The sequence below is a fragment of the Haemaphysalis longicornis genome, unplaced genomic scaffold (assembly GCF_048455015.1).
Source record: "Haemaphysalis longicornis isolate Haplotype H1 unplaced genomic scaffold, Haemaphysalis longicornis Haplotype H1 scaffold_9, whole genome shotgun sequence".
NCBI classification, from domain to species: Eukaryota; Metazoa; Arthropoda; class Arachnida; order Ixodida; family Ixodidae; genus Haemaphysalis; species Haemaphysalis longicornis.
In genome coordinates this window covers 118,524,868-118,537,738 of record NW_027526460.1, presented here as the reverse complement: position 1 = coordinate 118,537,738, position 12,871 = coordinate 118,524,868, and the positions used below count along the sequence as shown (strand labels likewise).

At 45.3% G+C, this 12,871-nt stretch overlaps 1 protein-coding gene across 4 annotated transcripts in view; it reads left to right on the top strand.

The window, feature by feature from the left end:
- Positions 1 to 1,389, top strand: part of LOC144152484 (sodium-coupled monocarboxylate transporter 2-like) — a 58,274-nt gene extending 56,885 nt beyond the window's left edge. For 2 of the 4 annotated variants that reach the window (XM_077683755.1, XM_077683756.1), the window contains exon 15: positions 1,191 to 1,389. In XM_077683755.1, the coding sequence (XP_077539881.1) occupies positions 1,191 to 1,253 (63 nt within the window). In that variant the 3' untranslated portion in view covers positions 1,254 to 1,389. The remainder of the gene's footprint in view (positions 1 to 1,190) is intronic. The other 2 variants (XM_077683754.1, XM_077683757.1) reach the window with 2 other exon arrangements.
- The last annotated feature ends 11,482 nt before the right edge of the window (positions 1,390 to 12,871 follow it).

The window sequence follows — 12,871 nt, the reverse complement described above, 5'->3', positions numbered from 1 at the left end:
AATACGACCTGCCAGGAGTACAACATCGCACGGGTCCGCATCATCGGACGCCTCATCCGCCACCACAAATGCATCGTCATGATCGCATCATCGCTTAAATGGCCAGCGACCACAGTGCCTTAATCAATGGAAACATAGTCAGCTAGCTGAACTGCGAAGGGGAGCATATCAACGAATATCCCATACTTACAGTTTGAGGGAAAGGAAAAGGAAAGGAAGTGCACTGGGGATCTTTTTGAGCTATGCCGCGAGATCGCCTGTGTGCAACCACCGGCTGTTTACTGGCCGGGATGCACGCTCGCATGCCCCCCCCCCCTTTCCGCGAGGTAGAGAGAGCGAGTGAGAGAAGGACGGCATGCTGCTGCTTACGTTTGGAGAAGGCGTTGGCTTGAATGAAGTTGTGCGCGCCTAAATGTGTGCCCAAATAACGAAGTTCCGCGACCACATAAAGATGTACATTTCTGAAGGCAGGGAGTGGGAACGCCGAATTATCCGAATTAACGGGGGACGAATTAAAGAGGTTTTACGGTAGCTACAAAAGTTAGTGACAAGCGGTGGGAACGGCGCACTGTAGGAGCGTGGCAATGTTCATACGTCGCTGCTCGGCTGTGCAATTCGCGGATTGCTGCCTGGTGTGCGAGTGTTTGTGAATAGTAATTGATTAGTGATTAGTAAAAGAAGATAGTAAAGTTTGATAAAGGTGTATAAATATGCATTAGGGCAGGTATAGAAGCGATATTTGTGGATTAGGGTGAATAACGATGGCTTTAGGTGGAGAAATGTGTATTACAGGCAGTACCACGGTCAAATAGCATGGGTGCTGTGTCGACGGGTCGACGTGTATACTAAGGGTATCCTTAACAATAGCATACCAAGCTTTGTTCTTCATTCTTTAAAGTACCGAAGCAGACTTAGGTGTAGTGAGAAATTTTGAAAGCGCAGTATGGGACTATCACGAATGTAGTCTGACATGTCGAAACGGACACAAAACTATCCGTCGTGACAGAAAGCTCTACAAAAGCCCTTTGGTAACAAAATAAAACTCACACATTACAGTAGACACACCGTCCTGTGGACTTAGTTTGGGGTGAGGGTGAACCATCGTAACATTATGAAAATAGACTTTCTCTTTAGCCACGTTAAAGGCATAAAAAGAAGTGGAGCGGTCATTGGATAACGTTTTTTTACAGGTGGAAGAAGAAATGGCAATGGACTCACGCACCACCAAACTTCTGAGCACGGAAGAAAACTAATGTAGAAGAGATGGGCTGAAGCAACTTCGTGGGCATGCCACGTGTACAACCACAATGTCACTTTGATATAGTGACTACATTGCGCAGGTGGGAATGAGGGTGAAATTTGTGCGTGCTATTTAAATAAAGCTTCAAATGGGCAACAAAAGTTATATGGGCACCTAAGCACTGTTCTGGCGCAGCGGTGGCAGAAGTATGAGTTTCCAGTTGCTGACCATATAGTCTCGTTGTTTTCGTCATCCCGGCTATGTCTGTCAGCATATCGATGTTGGTATCGGTGAGCGAAGAGAAAATTTAGTAGGGGGCACACCGTGCTTCACTTTTATTGTTATTTCCACAATTATCGTGCTCAAGTAGCTCATGTAGACATCAGTACATGTCTCTATCAGTACATGTCTATCTATCAGAAGCGACCTTCTGCACTTCTAAGCCGAAGGTCGCCAAGCATTGTCTAGGTCTACCTTTATACTCTCCCCTGACACTGGACATGTCCACGTTGGCATTGCCAAGCAAAGCTCAAATTTGATGACGATGATGATGATGATGGTTGGGTTTTTATGGCGCAAGGCCGACTAAGGGCAAAGAGCGCTAGAGAAAAGGTTATTTAATGAAGTGAAGTGGTTACCACAAAAAGGTAGGTAAAAAAATGCGTCAACCGAACATAGTAAAATCAGTTAAAGATAATGGTGATGGCTGGTGTATGGGGCCAGATTTGATTATGCGTGATAGGAAATGAGGTTTAAAAACTGAACGTCTGACAAATACACAAACACACGTTTCACGGAAACCATGGCATCGTCACCAAGAAACAGCGATGGATGCAGGGGGATATGTTGTCTGTAGAGTTCTCTGAAGTGTTTGTGTCGTGTTGTGTAAAGTGCCTTGCATGTGATTAGTGTGTGCACTACGGATAGGGCCTCTCCGCACCTGCTGCACTGGGGTCTAGAAGATCCTGTCAGCAGATACGAGTGCGTTGCATGGGTGTGCCCTATCCGCAGCCTACCCAAGGCGACTTCCGTGTGTCTGTTGCGTGAGTCAGCTGTGTACCGTCCCAAGTGTGGCTTTATTACATGTAGTTTGTTGTCTGTCTGTTCATCCCAGTGTGTTTGCCATGTTCTGCGCAGGTGTTGTCTTATGTGTGGCTTGAAGTCTGTATTTGGTACAGTTATGTCCACAGTGTTCCTGAGTGCAGCAGCAGCGGCCCTCTCGTCTGCCAACTCGTTCCCAGCGATCCCAGCGTGTCCTGGGACCCAGCTGAGGACCAGCGGATGCTTGTGTGCATACACAGACATGATGGTGTTGAATACAAGATTAACTATGTGGTTTTTCGGGGGCTTGTGCGATGACAGTGCGCGAACAACACTCAAAGAATCTGTATAGATAACGGAATTGGGAATTTGATTTTCAAGAATGTGTCGTACAATCAGTAAAATTCCATATGCTTCTGCTGAAAAAATTGTTGTGTGCACACTCATAGTTCCGGCTGCATTGAAATTTGGACCATGAGCAGCGCACGACACCATCGTGGAGGTTTTAGAAGCGTCACTATAAAATTCTGGACATGTGTATTTAAACTGCAAAGACAGAAAGTGCTGCAGTATTGCAGCTCGTGGTAGCCGATTTTTGTCAAGTTTTATAAAAGAAAGGTCGCACGACACAGGAAGAACTTGCCAAGGAGGTAAAATGTTTGAAAAGGATGACCTGTACACATCTAAAAACGAAGCACTCAGATCCGAGGCGAGCTCTGTCACTCTAAGTGAAAAGGGCAGAGGAACGGATGGGCGATTTACAAAGAGCAGAGATGTTGATGTATCGTTAAAAACAGGATAAAAAGATGGTTATTCAGTGATAAAATCTTAAAAGCATAAAGCAAATTCATGTACGTTCGTCGATTCTGAAGACTCCACTTATTACACTCTACATACAGACTCTCAACAGGGCTAGTGCGAAAAGCACCCCAGGCGAGACGAAGCCCCAAGTGTAGCACTGGGTCAAGAATTCGCAACGCTGTTTTACTCGCCGACCCATATACCACACTGCCATAGTCCAAACGAGACCCAACCAAAGCAGTATAGAGCCGTAGTAGGAGTTCTTTGTCGGAACCATACGATTGGTGGGAGAGAACCTTCAGAATATTCATTGTTTTCAGACGTTTACGTTTACGTTCCTTGATGTATGGAATGAATGTGAGTTTCTGGTCAAACACCACACCTAAAAACTTGTGCTCCTTGTTCACAGGAAGCGACACGCCATTAAGAGTAATGTCTGGGTCCATATGGACCTCGCGCTTCCTGGAGAACACAACGCAAGAGCTTTTTACAGGATTCAATTTAAAACCATTCTTGTCTGCCCAGCCGGCAAGTTTTTTGACGCCGAGGTGGACTTGACGTTCGCATATTGACATATTACATGATTTTAAAGATAGTTGCACGTCGTCTACATACATAGAATAAGAGATTGTTGGTGGCAGTGCCTTCCAAGAGAGTTCATCGTTACTATGAAGACAGTGGAACTCAACGCGCCACCTTGCGGCACGCCATTTTCTTGGACGTGAACCTTTGAAAGTGCACAACCAACTCTTACTCTGAACGTTCTCTCTGACAAATAACTAACAAGGATATTCAACATGTTACCCGAAACACCGAATGATTTGTGGTCACTTAGGATCCCATAACGCCAAGCGGTGTCGTAGGCCTTCTCGAGGTCGAAAAAGAGAGTTAAACACTACTGCTTATGCACGAAGGCATCCTTGATGTATGAGTCAAGTGCAACCAGTAGATCGTACGTCGATCGCCCCACCCTAAAGCCTGCCTGTCAGCTCTCGAGAAGACCATTGTACTCGAGGAAGTACATGAGCCTGCGATTGATTATCTTCTCGAAGAGCTTGCACAGGCAATCGTCAGGGCTATTGGACGGTAACTTGAGGGGGACGATGGGTCCTTTCCCTCCTTCAAGAAAGCCACTACAATGGCCTCCCTCCAAGAGTGTGGAATGTGCCCCGAAAGCCATATTTTATTATATAGATGTAGAAGTGTTTCAAGTGTCTGCGTGTAAGTGTTGTAACATTGTATATGTGATGTTGTCTGGGACTGGAGCTGAGGGTTTACACGTACTTAAAGCAGCCCTCAGCTCATGTAGTGAAAGCAGGGAGTTGTAAAAAGTCTGTGATTTGTTGTTGTCGCGTATGGACTTCTTTTCACAAGAGGCTTTATGTTTCAAGAAAGTGTTTGTGTAGTGTGGAGAGCTGGACACGTGTTGGAAGTGTTGTGCCAGTGTGTCAGCCTGGTCTTCCAGTGTGTCCCCTGTTGTACTGACCAGGGGCAGGCTGTGTGTCTGTTGTTCTTTGAGTTTGCGTATACGTGTCCATACCTTGCGTGTGTCTGTGTATGAGTTTAGAGATGTCATGAATGAGCGCCAACTATCTCTTTTTGCCTCACGGCGCACACGTTTTCCGTATGCCTTGGCCCGTTTGAACAAGAGGAGGTTTTCCGACGTGGGGTACCGACGGAGGATACCCCACGCCTTGTTCTGAGCCTCTCGCGCCCGCCTACAGTCCTAAAGATTGAATTTAGCTGGAAGGTTCGTCACTACGCGCCTAATTGGTACTTGTGAAAGTAGCGTGCTAAAATATACATGTCAAAGCAGGAGGACGAGGAAACACACGTATCTAACGTGCGTATTGAAGTCGGAGGCCACAACGCCTCCACTTGGTTTACCTGCTTCAGCCAGCGATGTTCACCGAGCAGGGGTGGTGTCGGGGTGCAATACTTTTGAGCAGGATAACTTGCGTTTTAGGTATTGTTACCGCCAACCTGTCACCCTCGACTCACTTGGTATTGACCGAAATTCACATGATTTGGTAACTTTCGGCCCCCATCTATCCTAATACACATGTCGACATATACTCTCTCAACAGCTACGCTCCGTTTATTATAGCTAAATTCGAATTAAAAAGCGACCTCACACGAGTGATGTATCGTGCTACGGCCTACTAAGCACGTCGAATTGTATGTCATATCGGGATCGTCGCAGGTCTACAACAAATCCTGTGAAGGCCGATAATTCCCTCCCCAACAATAAGACCTCAACCTACTTCCCCCTCTCCCGTCTTCCCCATATGGCGCAGATGCACCGTGTTTGTGACTAATTTGTAAATGAAGGTCTTACAAAAAATTCAGGGAAGCTTGCATTCATGCGCAAGAAGTGAATGCCGGAACTGTTGTAGGTGACAATTGCCGGACGCATAGTTAAGTTTCAAAACATTGTTTATTTGCATAGATGCGGTGCCAGTAATCGTCGTCATATGCATAGAAAAGATCGTCGTCGCCTTTTTACCGGCGAGTGGTGGATGTAAAGTCACCCCCAGCATTGTAGCCTTCCACAAGCTCTTCGTTATCGACTCGAGGCAGCGGTGGCGGGATCTGCAAGTCGTCTCGGGAAGAGCTGGAACACTCGTACCATGTCTCCGGTTATCCACAATGGCTTCTAGAAAATGCGGTGGCCGCGGGGACCTCTGGAAAGCAAGGTGTCTTTTTATCCTTAGCATTAGGGCTGCAGCTTGTTGTACATGCGAGGTAACACTTGACAACAGCGCTGGAGCTTTTTTGTTAAAGCAACTGCGTGATCCGGGGACTCGGCGGTCGCCTCGAGGCACGAGCTCATGAGCGGTCGCAATTTTCTCGCTCTTCGAGGTTTTTGCCAGTTTTTTCTACTACAGCCACTGCGCGTACCGAGGACGCTCGGCTGGGCAGTCGCCGGCTGGCCCCGAGGCACGCGCTCATGATCGCTCGGCATTTTCTTGGTATTTTTCCTCCAACAGCGCACTTACGGCTTGTACAAAAAACTTTCTCCCTATTTACTCAGCGGATATCCGTCGCAACTCCTGAAACCCGCGACGCATTCACAATCACCTCTTGATCGGGCTCTCTCGTCTCTTTGACCTGCCAAAATCTAGTATGAAGAGCTTTTCGGCGGAAACGGCATTGCAAGGTAGGTGATCAGGTTTTCTTGAACCTAGATGGAAAATGATACCAGTAGTAGTCGAAGATACGCTGTTACTGCCTTTAATATTACTGATGCTTCTGTATCAGTTGCAGGTGCAGAGGTTTGTACAGATTTACGCAAAGTTAGCACTCCATTCAGTGAACCAACATAGGTGCAAATGACGTTCTGGTAAAGCCTTCTGGCACCTACATGTTCACGTTTCGGTTGGTGGCATTTGGCATCACGTCTAGTCCGCAGTCCTCTTCCCCTGCGCTCATGGTATTATTGTAGAATGGCACTTAGTTTGCTTGCCGCATGCTTCAAAACCTGCAATCAACCGCTAATTCACATGTAAGCCACACTGTACTCAACCGTTGAGGAGACACCGCAACCTCACTTTGCTACCAGTGTTGATGCTCTCATCGTCCCAGGACAAGCTAAAATCTTCGCGGTTCGTAGCGACACCACCTGTGAAGGGGATGTTCTCACCAGTCCTTTCGCCAGCTTTCTTCTCAAGATGGTCATCACCCCGATCTGCCTGGTCCGCTGTTTCTCGCACCGGAGTGTGCTACTGGATGCAACGAACAGTACTGCCGAGGCCATCCTGATACCCAAAGGTGCCATTGAAGCAACTGCGGCAGACGCGGCCGCTGCCTCTTTTGTCTCAGACTCCAGTGTACCGCCTGTTAATTGTTCTAATAATTGGGCATCCCCTCTCGATGCACTTGCAGTCACAACCAGCACAGATGTATCACCTGGTGGAAAAAGTTATTCCTTGGTTTGTTGAGCAAGCATGGATCATGATTGGATTGCGATTACACCGGACTGGGAAATTGGACTTATGCCACGACCGACCAAAAAGAAACGAATGGAAGCCGTGTGTCTCGCCGTCATCCTTACCGCAGATAACGTGGCTACACAACGCCAATTTATCAGCGAATGGGTTGGGGACATGCCTACGCGCAATAAAATCTGGTTATAATATAGTCTATGGTGTTCAATTGTCACCTTAGTGCGAAAAAAAGCTAGTCAGAGCGTTCCTTTGTGTAGTGCAAAGCGCTGAGTACGAAAACCCGTAAAGAAGTCTACCCATGCCCCTCACTGAGGACGATTTGGACATTTTTCCAGGAGAGAAGTATTTTTGCAGCAAAGATTTCCGCGGCGTGTATTGGCAAATTACAATGCACGAAGAGGACAAAGAGAAGACAGCATTTGCAATACCTCATCGTAAGTTCTGAGCTTGAGCACCACTGGGATTCCTGGCAGGTGCGGGAGTATTCAGCCACAGGCTCACCCTCCAGGCTACACAGCCTTAGCTGCGGGCTTCTTTTTGCGGGATCTCAATAGAATGGCGCCCACAGTTACATCACATGTTACGAGGACGCGCTGTACAACGAAGCTTTGGGAAACACGCCACCCAGCTTGCATCCACTGACCGCGAACCCACCGGGATATTGCCCGCAAAAAAGCGTCCACAGAAGCTAATCATGCGTTCAATCACCTTCCATACGTTTGATAGCGAGCGTACATTAGAAAGAATAAATCACAAAAATTATTGTTCGTGTTTTGTTCTATATCTTGAATCAGACAAAATAAAAAAAGAAGCACTTGGCGTGCGCTGTTTTACCGTGCGCTGTTTTACATTGGCTTACCGTGCGTTATCGGGTGAGTATAACAAAAAACATAAAAATGAGCCCGCAGTCTTGGTGGTGGCTTTTGTGGAGATAGTGTCGCAGCAGCATAGATAGTAGTTCTGGAAAAAGTTGCTGCAGCGAGTCTGATGTTAAGGCTGTAGGCAACTGTGGACATCGGGAGAAGCTCGGCGACAAATCTAGCCAAAAGCAACTCTTTCGCGAAAAAATGTAGTCAAGATAATGTGCAAATTTTTGCATCGCACCGTCCATGAACATGTAGCACGCAATGGTATATTGTTGCGCACAGCAGAGCAAGACCGGAAGCAGCACGGTTAAGACAATTTATTTTCACCAGATTTCCATCGCTTCGGCACGGTGGCAGTAGCTTGAAAAATATCCCCAAGATAACTTCGGTTCTTACCGCTGGCATTGACCGGGATGGCTGTCGTACCCAACTTTGCCATTTGTTGGGCTCGTAAACCACCCCGAGGAAGCTATAACTAGGGTGACTCAGTTATAGCGAGAAAGCCGCAGCCGTTGAAGAAGTTGGTGTCGATTAGTGCTTTTTTCGCTGGAAAAACATACTGTTTTCGTGTTAGAATGACAACGCTTCAACGAATAAAATGGTCCTGTTGGAGCTGCTTGAAGCAAATTTAATCCTTTCCTGTCAACGTTTGTATGTGCAAAGACAGGCTTAACGTGAAAGCAAGACGTTAAGAGGAGGTAGATAAAGTTTTGGACTGTTGGAATGAACATTCGAAAACTTTATCTTCGAAAGAATGCTAGACCAGCACGCCGGTATGGTACTGATGTGTTTTACTACTGTACATTGAAGTTTCAAGCTTAGAAGCGGGATGATCGGAGTATCACATAGGGGCACAAAACGATCTTCCTGGTTCAGGGAGGAAACTAGGGTGCATGAAATCACAGTTGTAACAGAGTAAAAAAAATGGACCTTGGCCGGCCATGAAGTTAGACGACACAACCAGTGGACCACCAGGGAACTAGAGGGGATACCGAGGTACGAATCTATAGGAAGGAGAAGGCAAGCAACTAGATGGATGAAAGAAATAAGGAACTTGGGGGCAAAGAGTGGACTCGAACAGCGCAGGACAGGATTGGTTGGAGGTCAATGGGAGCCGCCTTCGCCCTGCAGTTTACCTAGCTATTCTGATGATGATGATGACAATGACGGTAATAACGGTGGTAAGCCTGTATTAGAGGTACTAATCGGTTCGGTGCAATCTGTTTTGATTGGTACGACTGCGACACTTTATGCGAGCAGTGGCAGGTGGCATTGCGAATGAATCTGCGCTGGCGAGGTTGGCGATTGAATTTAGCAGAACCCACCCGCCGCGGTGGCTCAGTGGCTAAGGCGTTGCGCTGCTGAGCACGAGGTCGCGGGTTCGATTCCCGGCTGATTTTGGCCGTCACCCGTGCTAGCCGCCAGGTGGCCGCGCCGGACTTGCCTCTGAAATCTGCCCGTGTCTTTAGTCACGGCCCGTCCGATCACTCCCGCTCGCTCCGCACCCTGTCTTCGTGTTTTATTTCTTTACATAGTTGGACGAATCTCCTCCCTTGTTTCGTTTCTTTTTTATTATTGTCAATTTTGTGGTTTTTTAAGTACTTTATTGTGCCAATTCTTGTATTCTGGCTGTTTATTTTTGTTGGTTTTGTTTGTCTTCTCAGTTATTTTCTTGAAGGCCTAAGTTAAACAAATTCTTGATATAGGTTTCTGCAAATTCTGACCACGGAGTTTCTCGGTGAGCCTTCAATGGCCAATCCCCGTGAGAGGGTATGAGCCATTCTTTTGACACCACCAATGCCACCTGGTCGTCTGCATAAATTCAATGTAATGCACTTAGGGCTGCTTAATGCTCCTGTCCCGTTCGAGCGAGCGATGGACAGCGCCTTCCGTGGTCTCAAATATTGAGATGCTTGTGAAACCCGACGGCATTGCCATTTTTTCTTGCAGTTTTCTGGACACCTGCAGTGCCTCGACCAAGTCCATTATATCTTGCTATGACGAGCCTGCAGCTAAACACGAACAAATGCGGTTTCACTTGCAGAAGTATGGAAGTTTTAGGGCCCCTTGTAAAGACGTACAGTATGCGGCTCGACCCAGACAAGACTGCTGCGGGTAACTACCATCGCCGTTTAAATTCGAAGGACCTACCAAGTTAAAGTGGTTTGTTGAGTTTAAAAAAATTTTGCATAACGCCGATATGCAGACGATGGTCCCAAAGCCACAATGCTCAAAAGGGACCCTCGGTCGTTTATAACTTAAGTATAATTCAATCGCAGAGAAAATAGAACAATAGAAAATAGAAATAGAAAAATAAATCCGCCACTTCAAGAATAGGCAATTTGAAAAATTCAGTTTGACAAATCTATGAAGTTAATGTACAATACCTTTGACACCTTAACAACTACTATAAACCATTTTATTATTCCAGCATAAGTATTGTATCGTGTATTTTTTACTTTACACCAAAGGACAAAGTTCGAGCAAATACACAGGTTAGAAATAATAACAAAAACACCTAAGTTGGCCCAAGAGAAATACCTGTAGTGCTGTTTTAAGTTCAAATAACCATATCGATGATTTTGGTTCAACTAACCATATCGACGAGGCTGTTCCAGAGTGGAATAGTGGTGAAACGGGTACATTTTTTCCCATAATTTATAAGAACAATCGGAAGTCCAAAATTATTACGAGAGGAAAAACTTGCGGGGTTCATATTGCGCGCAGAATGAACACCTATGAACTGAAAAGAATGTTGATTGTTTAGAAGCCTAAATAACATTATTGCAAGACTGTACCTAAATAAGTGATCAATTGATAAGACGCCTCACTGGGGACGTAGTAACAAAATATCACTACTAAAATGTCTGATGGTAAGGATACATATCGCTTGGTGTCGAAAGTGTTGAACAGATTTTAGGGGCATTTATAAGTGTTTCACCACGAGATGTTGCCTTAGTATTGTGACTCTGTATAAAAGAGAACTAGAGGGATAACAGTGCGGCAGACGAAACGAAATGCCGGGCTTTCATGAGCGTGCGCATTCCAAACGCAATTGTTTTCTTTAGCTGGCTAATATGACGAAGGAACTTACGGTGAGGATCAAGATGTACACACGCAAATGTTGCGGAAGCGGAAGCAGATATTGATTGTTCACCAAATATTAAGGAATGAAGCTGGGGTACGAAATCCTGACTAACTGAAAATAATGATATTAGATTTGTCAGGATTTATTACCAGTTAGTGGTTTTTGGACCAATCTAAAACATTACAGAGAGCGAGATGAAGTTTTGATGTTAAAGAGAATGTCCACCTGTCGGATGTTGAGGTAGTGATGTCATCCGCATACAAGACGCAAATGACTGACTGCAAGGTGTGGGAAAGGTCATTTATATAATTCAAGACTAGTAGGGGGCCTAAATCGACCCATGGGGCACCCTTGTTAATTTGCCATAGTTTCTTCGGTTTGCTTTATTATAAAACGTGTTTGGTCGAAATTCGCACTAAAGTGGCATGGCGTATTGTGACGCGGAAAAAGTTTGGTTTAGAGGGAAGTTAAGAGTTTCTTTGACAGTCCCTTTTATTTGAAATGTAAACATGGTTTTTCTGAGATGATAACAGTAAGGCGGGAAAGGTGCCAGGGGCCTCAAAACCTGCCCCTTGCCCGAGCCAGGGGAGTGGGGGTTGCGGCATGCATAAAAGAACCCGCAGTACTACGCACGTTCCTAAGTAGTTGTAGGCTGACACACCAAAACAACATTAGTTATAAAATCTACTCTTCTTGAGGTACATTTAAAGGCGATAACTTTTAATCATTGGTTCATAAGCTAAGAACAAGTCACGTAAAATATCTTTTGAGCAAGCAGCGCAAGGACGCGGACGACAGAATGGAAAAAAGACAGTACAAGCGCCGAACTTACTGGGAAATGCACATTAAAGGATTGGTGTATCGGGCACCGTTCCTCTGTTCCGTCTTCCCAATCCTCCAATGTGCATCTTGAAGTTAGTTCAGCGCTTGTACTGTCTTTTCTCCGTACTGTCGTCCGCGTCCTTGCGTTGTTTGTTCAAACAATGTAAAGCCCGCTAGCCCAAGCCCAAGCCTAAATAAATTCACGTCAAATATGCTAAGAATAATGTGAGCCGGAAATATATGTTTGATTGTCATGTTTGCAGCTTTACACATCATAGGCAGTGCGAACAAACATTACAAATAGAACTTGAATGGCCCAAAATATAGAAATTGTTATTTTAAATCAATATTAGAAGCTAAAGAAGCAAAGCCAAGGAGTAGCACAAGACAAACAGGTGCCTACAATGTGCAATTGAATTTAAATAGATTTTAAATGAAGAAATGAAGAGAATGAAGCGATTTTAAATATTCAGGGAAATCTCCACTGCGAGGGCTATTCGGCACAAATGTAGTAAGCTAACATGAAATAAAGTTCTTTTTTGAAAAGCAGGGAGCCTTTCAAAACACACACCCTTATGCATCGAAGCAGTACTTTGTAGTAGATAACTCCAGTCTAGAGCACCTTCAAGGAACACGTAGCCACGCAGTGGTACCCGAATATTGAACATGCATCAAAAATTTACATGCACGTCTCCACAAGTCTTTGACAGTCCGCAAAGGGCACATGGGGGACACTGTACATAGATGGACTGTAGATAAAATTTTTGCAAGCACTGTCTGACAAGCACCATTTCCTGGGCCTATTCAGCCACAATTTAACCACTCAAGTAATTACATGATGAGAAGTGTAACTATCAATTTTATAGCGGGTACGCCTGCAAAGTCTGCCAGTAATTAAAAAAAAACTGCGATGCCTAATATATGTAAAATGAATGCACAGTTTTTCTGTTCAACATGCGTAATTGCGACAGACCGGTAGCTTCAGAATCGATAAGGAAGAATTGGTGTATGTAATTGAAAAAAAAAACACTTGACGTAATGCACTTATTAGTATTTAATAAAGAGC